The 10,016-nt window shown below is 32.9% G+C and overlaps 1 protein-coding gene across 1 annotated transcript; it reads left to right on the top strand.

Annotated features, from left to right (window-relative positions):
- Positions 1-3,325: 3,325 nt before the first annotated feature.
- LOC139527529 (uncharacterized) lies at positions 3,326-9,641 on the top strand. The gene is made up of 2 exons (XM_071323034.1): positions 3,326-3,369; positions 7,767-9,641. Exon 2 carries the CDS (start codon positions 7,784-7,786, stop codon positions 9,512-9,514), a length of 1,731 nt encoding a protein of 576 aa, XP_071179135.1. The 5' UTR covers positions 3,326-3,369; positions 7,767-7,783; the 3' UTR covers positions 9,515-9,641.
- The last annotated feature ends 375 nt before the right edge of the window (positions 9,642-10,016 follow it).

The following is a 10,016-nucleotide window of genomic DNA, read 5'->3' as shown; positions in this document are numbered from 1 at the left end:
GGGGACAGGAAATGTCTTAACTGCGTCTATCTTGGTTGTGTCAACAGCTATTCCATCTTTGGACAAAACATGGCCTAAACATTTTACTTCTTTTGCAGCGAAAGTACATTTTGTAGGTTTAAGTTTTAGATTGGTTTCCCGTAGCTTTTGAAATAGAGTCGTTAGGTGTTGCATATGCTCTTCGAAAGTTCTTGAAAAAACGAGTACATCATCCATGTAGACTAGTGCACTTTTCCAGTTTATACCACGTAAGGCTTCGGACATGACTAATTGAAAAGTGTGCGGACTGTTAGAAAGGCCGAATGGTAGTCGGTTAAATTCGAAGACTCTTTCGTGACATGTGAATGCGGTTTTATGTTTCGTTGCCGGATCAAGCTTTATTTGATGAAATCCATTAAACATATCGACGGTACTATAGTATTTCGCCTTCGCCTCGCCTAACATATCAACAATATCGTCCATTTGTACAATCGGGTGCACCTTTTTAGTTGTTAAAGAATTCAGGAGACGAAAATCAACACAAAACCTATACTGGGGCGTGTTGGGTGTTGACGATGCTGACTTTGGACTCTTCTTTTGGACTAAACAAATGGGACTGGCCCATTCACTTTGTGACGGTTCTATAATATTGTACTTTAACATCTCTTCGACATGTTTGCTGGCTTCTCCTTTGACGACTGGTGATTGCCTGTAGAACCTTTGTCTTACAGGTTGCGCATCGCCTGTTTCGATACGGTGGGGATGAAGATCTGTACAACCAAGTTCGGATAAATTCATAGCAAAAACGTCCCTATTTGTACCTAACATAACCATTAGTTTTTGTTTTTGTTCTTTTGTTAAATCAGAGTCAGAAAAATTGAAATTTAAACTTTTAGCTATTTCGATGTACTTTGCTTCATTATTTTTATTTTGTGTACCCTTATCTATTGAATTAATTTCTACTGTGTCATCGGTGATTTCACTTGAAATTGAGTTCTCTATAACGTCACTGAACTTGCCTATTTTTGTATTTTTCGATAACCGTACTTTTGCATTTGTAGGATTAAGGACTTGTAAAAATGTTTTATTGTTTCTTATTTGTACAAGACATGTGGCACCGACAATATTCTGTTTACCAACCAAGGCTGGGTTCGGTTCAATAATACCTAATTTAGATTTTATACTTTTGTCAACAGTTTGAACGGGGATAATGACTTCGGACCTACTGGGAATTACTTCATCGTTAACTAAAGAAATAAAGCATATGCTATTGTCATAATTATCACCATTAGTAAGGGGAACCTCGGTAATACCAGACTGGAAAACAAGGGTTTTGTCATCAAAATTGAGCCTTGCTTTTTGATTGTCTAAAAAATCTAAACCAAGAATAATAGAATGTGTAAAATTTTCAAAAATATGAAAAGTTTGTTGCATTGTTAAACGACCTATTTCTATAGGGACTTTAATTGTTCCTATTCCTCTTAAAGATGCTCCACTTGCTCCTGTTGCAAGAAGAGATGCCTTTTCAAGTGTAACCTTCTTATGCAAGTTTGCATAATAAAAATCTGCCGAAATTGCGCTAATAGTAGCTCCCGAATCAACCATAGCCATACCAGAATGATTTGCAACCCGAATTTTAATTAAATTTGATGCTTTTGTGTTATTTAAACCTGTTGCCGAAATGAATTTTGTTGGTTGCGCCGAAAAATGTTTTGGTTTTGATCTACACATTTTTGCTTTGTGGCCTATGGATTTGCATTTATTACATTTTATTCTAATAAAGCGACATTGAGATGGTATATGGTCACACTCACCGCATCTGTGGCATGGATTACGTCTGCGTTGTCGTCTTTGCGTTCTGTGACGATGTTGAACTTTGCGATCATCAAGAAGTGGTTCCACCATTGTCTGACTTGCAGTTGGTTGTTGAAATGCTTCGCTGTTTACGGCACTAATTTGTTGTAGCAACTTCTCCATTTCCGGTTGCAGTTTTGTGACGATATTATCCTGCATTCTCTTCTGGTCTTCCTCTTGTAGACATTTTGATGTCGCTTCTACTGAACGCAATCGAGTTTCTGCTTCTGCCGCTGTCTCTGGCCATTTACCGAAGGCCATTTGTCGCATAAGCTCAGGTTTACATTCATTCCGGAGTTTCCATAAAGTAAATTGTTCTCCATAATCGTGGTTTTCAGATAAAACATGAAGCCGGTTAATATAGTCTGACACTTTTTCATCTTCGCGTTGAGAAAGGTTTATTAAATCAGTACTAGTTTGAAAATTTTGTCCTGAAGAAAATTCGTATTTCTTTAAAAACTCGCTCTTTAAATTGTTTTGACTTTTTGTTACATCCTCTGACAGTTTATTATACCATATCTGTGCGTTCTCTTCTAGAAATAGTGGAAATGCATTACAAAGTTTAGATTCATCGTAATATAGCGAAACAAAGTTTTCAAATAATTTCCACCAACGACTTGGGTTTTCGGTAAAGTCACCTTTGAATTTAGCTAATAATTTAGTAGGGTCCATTTTGAAATCAGTTGTACAGATCTATATTTACATTAAAAGTTCATCATAGTTGTGATAGGAATAAGTCCAATGGAAACGGAAAACACATTTTTCTCCTCTTTCGTCGTTTCATTTCCTCGATAAAATTTTGTAACTAGCACTTATATATAACGAAATTTTGTTAATTTTAAAAGTACATTTTCTCACTCGCTTGGCTTTTGAGGTACACTTCTGAGATCACGGGTACTATTCCACCACTTATGACCGGGTTGTTGGTCACCCCTGTCATATTAATTTGTTTCTGGGGGTAACAAGCGGTAGTTGAGATAAAGTCCAAGTCGCTGGAAAGTTTACATATTTATTTCACATCCATATATTTCAAATATCAAAACATAACTGCATAACAACATAAAAACAAATATAAAATACAAATTCAAAAGACTGATTGACATACGGAAAATGAACCAATCAAATATCTTTTTATTAAATAATATAAATTAGCGTTTTGCCGAAAGCGGGGATTAAGTGTTAAAACATGCTTCGTATAAGTTTGTCAAGAATGGCTTTCGGCAGTTATCACTTAGTGTCAATTTATCTATATTCTTTGTTACAGAACCTTTTATCATAAAGACGGATATAAATCTTTGATAATTAATCTGAATAAAAGGATTATAGTTAAGTGTAAAATACAAGTAACTTTGGAATAGCGTAAAATACAATAAACTAATAAATTATTAAAACGCAATGAGGACTCGGAATAATTGATAAAAAGCAAATATTATAAAAATATACAAAATCCTAAATATGAACTTTGAACGAACAATTGTCGGGTCATACTACCATACAAAATATGTTATCAACAAATTCGACAATCATAACAATACGGTAAGTTCTATATTTCAATATCATTCAATCATCATAAATTAATTATAAGTTGATTCCTTTTAAACTATAAAGATTTTCATATTAGTAAATATATATATTACACATTCAAACCTATTATGCGTACATTTAAATACAATTAAAGAACACATACTTTCCCATTGATAAACAGGCAAAAGCGAAAGTGCAATTTCCTAAATTGTAAGATAAAGGATTTACACAAGCGTTTGGTACATTTAAGCAGGATAGGGGTCAACATTGATAATTTTAACTCAAAAACAATATTAACATTATTTACATTATGGAAATGTGCAAATGCAAATATATACAGAAAAATACTATGATCAATTTCCTGTCGGAGGCTATTCATGGGTTTTTTTATTTACGTGATGATCAGTTCTATTTGGATAGCATATTGGCATTGTCACAAATATAAGTTCCTTTACAATCTACGTTCAAAAATGGAAAACAAACATTCTGGAATATTATTTCCATTGGTAAAAATATTACTGTATATGTTCCTAACGGGATAAATGGTATACAATATTTGTTCCAACATGACATATAGTTTATAATAAAGTTTATATCGATTTTTATATCTCATCAACGATGCAGTGTTAAGGATAATGTTCAATAATATAGGGCTAGAAAATGAGAGGGGTGTTCTTTTAAGTAATATTTTGACTACTTTTGATATATTTCAAGACTCCAATTTTCTGTATTCTTTTATTAGTGTTTTGGTCTATTTTTTCTATTTGTTTTTGTCCATTTTTCTGAAGTTTTCTCATAATTGTATATTTTGTAAACCCCATTACTTCTTCCTCTCTGAAACCTTTTTCCTCCAAAAATTATAAATAATAAAATTTATTTTATACACCGTGTAAATGTTTTTAAAACCGGTGTAGAGATGTAAAACATTCCAATGTTAAAACAGTGTTCATCACGAGAACCTAATAATTTATTGTAACGAGGTTTATAGTACGCACTTTTTGGTGAGAATACGTCCAAAGTCTATTTCTAAACTTATAGGGGTAAATTCATTAAAAAAATCCCCAATTAACTTCAATGTAAACCTACATGTTCAATTAAATTGATATTTTTTTTCACCTTTACAAATTAGAAGCTTTCATATTTCATTCATTAAAGTACAAATATAGCCCCATATTTTGCAACCAAAAAACATAGGGTCATGCGGCATTTTCGGGCCTTCCACATGGCTTGGTTTACAAACATTGTAGTTTTGCACTTAATTCCTACAATGACCCCATCACTTTTCAATCCTGTTTAAAAAAAATTAAATGCATTTAACATTATTTAATTTAATTTTTTTTAACCTCAGATTTGATCTATCTAATCAAAACAAAATTATTGAAAACTTTATCTACCAATCATTGAAGCACAGGTCTTCAATTCTATACTGAAAGCTCTCCCCTAAATGGGCGGTCCCTGATGACGTATATTTATTTACTGAATTTACCCCCAATAAGAATATATAGCAAGGTGCTCTTGACTAATGCATTTGTAGGATTCGATGTCTCTTAATTGTGAAGATGATGGAACACCATGTTCTTAGTAGGAAATCATTATTTGGATCTAATTACAGTTCAAACCTAAGAGGGTATCTAAATGAGTTACAATTGCACTGAATGACAATTATCAGATTATAAGAATTGATCACAGTGATTGAAACTGGTTAAAAACTGAATTGTGAAACAAACAAAAACTATTAAAAATTGAAATAAGTTGAAGTTTACTGATGTAGGCAACTTTGAACCTTATATGCTATTATGAAAATGTCGATAACTTCAAATTACTAAAAAGAGAGATACACAATTTCAAATCAATGCAAACAAAAAGAGAACAGTTTTAAAATAAATTAAAAAAAAAGTAGCCTTAATCTTTAGCTTTCCAAAACTCTGATTTCTGAAACAGCTGTTAAGAAGAATAATTTTGTAATTTCCAATATCCAGATAAAATGAAGAATGAAAACAGGAATTAGATTTTAAGTCTTACGCTTTTTTAAATTTTTTAAGTCATTTTATTAGAACATTTCCCTGACATAATCATGATAATGAAATAGTATTTGATTTGAAAACCTAGATCTAAATATTGACTGTGAAATAAAATTAGTGGCAACTCAAATGTATTTTTTTTTATTTCAACTGTAAATAATAATAAAATAAAGATAATTCCTCACTAAAATACTATGTGATTGACATTCATACGCACAATTAGAAAACATATACAACTCCTAACTTTTCTTTGAACTGTGTTATATCACCTAATGTATATAACGCGTTTTTCAAGCATTTCCCAAATTATACAAAAAATCCTACATCATTTAAACTCACCCATAAATGAAATGCTGAAAAATGGAGTCATACATCGAATATAAACATTTACAATGAACTAATTATTGAACACACCCGATCAAGCGATCATTTGAGGTTGATCCTTGTGCACTTTACACTGTTCTAAGTTTGTTTAAAAGATAATCATTTTGATAATCCTTTACTTTATGATATAGCCCTCCAACTTAATTGTATAGAAATAATTTTTCTCTTAAAGATATATTTTTACCTAATCTGAAGAAACAAAAAGTTACGAAAATTTGACTTATTGAATAAAATTACAAATTCAAGTAGGTTCGTTTAAATTTTTGTTTATTTATCGTGAAACGGCACTTGATGTCACAATCGCAAACTAGAAAAAGACAAACCGTTTGAGTCAATATCCCTACGGAGCCGCCAAGTAAGGTCCTCAAATGTAATATGCGTAGAAAACATCTCTATGCAGTGATGTTGGACACAATGTCGTTTTAACAAGTGACTGAGCTTAATCTTTTCGGCTTATTTGAATGCAGTTGACAATCGAATAAAGTTGTAAATCTTTGGAGTTTGCAAAATACTGAATTTCGAGAGAACGTTTTTATGTGAAAAATATATCTGAAACAATAGTGTAACATCACAACATAAAAAGATCACACTTTTCTATCAATTGAAAGGGTTTAACTTAATCGAAAGAAACATTAACACAGGTGAACATACACTGAATGAATCAATTTAATCTACAAAATTTATGACACAATGTAAATACAAAATCAATAAATAAGGGGTTATATGTTATCACTGTACTAGTATACATATTTTTAAGGGGCCAGCTGAAGGACACCCACGGGTGCGGGAGTTTCTCGCTACATCGAATACCAATTGGTTGCCTTCGGCTGTTGTCTGCTCTATGGTCGGGTTGTTGTCGCTTTGACACATTCCCCCATTTCCTTTTCAATTTTAAACATAAAATTGAACAAAATGCACTCAAATAGAATTAATCTATGGAGTTTGAAAAATACTGAATTGCGAGAGAACTTGTTGTGAGAAATTAGTCCTATTTGTTACCTTGAGCAGCCGCATCACACAGAGCTTTTTATGGTTTGGGGAAAACGCAACTAACTTCCTACCCTGTAAATTTAACGACTTTTGTGAAAATGTCTCAGCTTCGAAACGAGCAATAAACCCCTACATGGAAAGCGGTAGTCCTTTTTTTCCCATAAGCCAACACTTACATTTTCTAAAATTAACACTAGTTAAAATAATATCCTGGACAAGACAGTTATGTGTGATATAGTACTTCTGAAGATAATTGTAGCACGCCTATTTGATACTATATCTGCCCTTGAATTTTTACTAGACATCATTTTTGTTCGCATTGGAGATTCCGTATATCGTAAGAATATCGGATTTCCAATGGGGACTTACTGTGCACCACTTATTACGGACCTGTTTTTGTGTTGCTATGTGTTACAATATATGACTAAAATCAGCTAAGACCCATCGAAACAACATCTGATAGAAAAATGTAATAATACTTTTAGATATTTTGGATGATATATTGGCTCTCAATAATGACGACTTCAGTATGTATACTAAAAGAAATTTATACTGTTGAACTTACATGTAATGTTGTCATTTTAATATTATAATATTCATTGTCATTAAAGCAGGAGGTTTGGCATGCCACAATACCAGGTTCAACCCACCATTTTTATCTTTAAATGCCCTGTACCAATTCAGGGAAATGGTCATTGTTATATTATAGTTCGTTTTTTTCTGAGTGTGTTACATGTTAATGTTGTGTATCTGTTGTGTCGTAGTTCTTATATATTTGATGTGTTGCCCTCAAGTGAAGTTTGTAACGCTGATTTGTTTTTTCTCTATCGATTTATGAATTTCGAAAAGCAGTATACTACTGTGGCCTTTCTTTATAATTCTGTTTTGTACATCGAAGTCAGTAAATATAATGACCATCTTGTTTATGGCATTCATGTCCACCGTACTTGTACATCAAAATTATGAAAATCTAGTAACTTTCACCTAAACTTGTAAATTTATTGTATTTTTCAGGTACTAGTATTACTACAATGACGTCAAATGCACAGTGTTCACCTTGTTCTGCAGAAGGAAAGTCGATGGTTCCGTTTCGATTTTGTTCTGAATGTGAGGAAATGCTATGCAAAGACTGTGTAGTATATCATATGAAGTTTAAAGCTACAAAGTCTCACCATTTGATAGAGGCAAGTTCAATTAAAACAACAATACCGTCGACAAATAAATACTGCACTATACATAAAGATAGATTTTTGGATTTCTACTGCGTGAATCATGACAAAGTATGCTGTAGAGCATGTATTCCGGAAAACCACCAGTCCTGTAAAGATGTCATTCTGTTAGAAGTTGCTTCACAATCTATCAAAGATTCTTCTTTGTTGTCTGATATGAGAAGAGTTTGGAAAAATATGAATGAGACTTTATGTTGTTTTGATAAAGATCAAGAAAACAATATTATTGATTTAGAGAAAATGGAAAACAATATTTTGCAACGACTTGCTATTATCAAGATTGATTTCCTTAAAACAATTGAAAAGTTAGAACAAAACTTCAAAACAGACCTTGCAGTCGTTAAAAGTAAGAATTTGAACAAATCAATAAAAACGAAATCTTCTCTGTCAAATTTGGCCACTCTCGTGCAGAAAAAAAATCAAGCGTTGAATTTTTTAAAAGAAAATGGACCCAACACTCAATTATTTCTAGAATTAAAAGACCAGGTTGAGGAATACCCAGAATTGTCAAAACGAGTGCAGGAAGTTATATCATCATCCCAAAGAACCATACTGAAACTGAAAGAGCCAGCAAATATGGTTATTCCTTCCATTGGGTCATTAATAGAGTTGAAAGAACCGTGCAACGTCCGCTTTACTCCAGTACACCTTTCTGTATTTAGTAAAAAAAACGAAATACAGTTACTTCCAGGCGCTGCGCATCAAATAACAAGTTGTGTTGCTAGTATGGACAATAAAATGCTTTTATGCGACTTTGAGTATGGCGTTAACAAAATATATGTCTATACTGACTGCAAATATTACGCAAATGAAATATGTTTTGAAGATCAGCCATATGCTATTTCAATATTTCCCGGCACAAACGAGGCAGTTGTAACATTACCTAACCTGACTTATTTGCAACTCATTAATATATGGAAAATGGAAAAAAGTGGGAGAGTTAAAGCAGACAAAGGATGCTACGCTGTTACGACTTTCGAAGACACGATAATTGTAGGCAAACATGATGAAATTAAATTCTTAAGTAAAGGCGGTAGCACAATAAACACATTCACGCTATGTGATATGGGACTTATTAAATCGATGTGCTATTTTCCTAAAGAACATGACATTGTTTGTAGAAGTAAACATGTCCTTCGCCGAATCAAATTAGATTTCAATAAGGGTCGCAGATCTGAGGTTCACGAATCTTTACAACTTGCAAAATTGAAAGATAAGGCACCAACATTATCTATTGGTGACAAACAGTGTGAAATAGACAGCAAGTATTACATCGGAAGTGAAGTTCTCTCTCAATATGATATTGCAGGAGAGGGAGGCTTAGCGGTTGATGAAGACGAACGTGTGTATGTCTGTAACAAATCTTCAAACCAGATACATCGCCTGGCTAAAGAAAGCCGTAGTGAAGTTATATTTTCTCGTGGCGTTTGTCTTCAAAATCCATACTCGATATGCTTTAGTCACAATTTTACCAAATTTGTTATATCCGATACGCTTGGATTCATTCAAGTTTTTAATATAACACGATATTGATAACAAGCTTGATCTAGTTTAATTTCCAAGTTAAAAAAAACTGGATTTGATATTGATCAGCAGTTAATTAAAGTATTTAATCTTTGTTTGAAAATAATATATATAAATATTAAATATTCCAAGAAAAGTGTGCTTTTCAGTAGTGTTAAACGTTTTTAAAAGGCAGCAACCATTTGATTTTCTAGGGGGGGGGGGGGGGGGGGGGGGGGGGGGGGGCTATGGTTTTTTTTTTTCTGGAGAAAACAATCTATTTTTTTCGCAACAAGTCGAAAATAATTTTTTTCTTTCAATTTTAGCATTACATATAGTGGCAGCTGAGGGGAAACAAACAATTTTTTTTTCTCAGAATCAAAAACAAATTATTTTTTTCTCCGAAAACTGGAAACAAAGTTTAACTTTTTTTTCCAAAAAAAAAACATAGACCCCCCCCCCCCCCCCCCCCCCCCCCCCCCCCCCGAAAATCAAATGGTTGTTGCCTAACTCTATATGAACTACTTAAAAG

This window comes from Mytilus edulis, chromosome 6 (assembly GCF_963676685.1).
Source record: "Mytilus edulis chromosome 6, xbMytEdul2.2, whole genome shotgun sequence".
NCBI classification, from domain to species: Eukaryota; Metazoa; Mollusca; class Bivalvia; order Mytilida; family Mytilidae; genus Mytilus; species Mytilus edulis.
The sequence above is the reverse complement of the archived record's forward strand: the minus strand, read 5'-3'. Positions and strand labels throughout refer to the sequence as shown.

Excerpts from the sequence above, each read along its gene's own strand:
- LOC139527529 (XM_071323034.1), top strand. The coding sequence starts at position 7,784 with ATGACGTCAAATGCACAGTGTTCACCTTGTTCTGCAGAAGGAAAGTCG.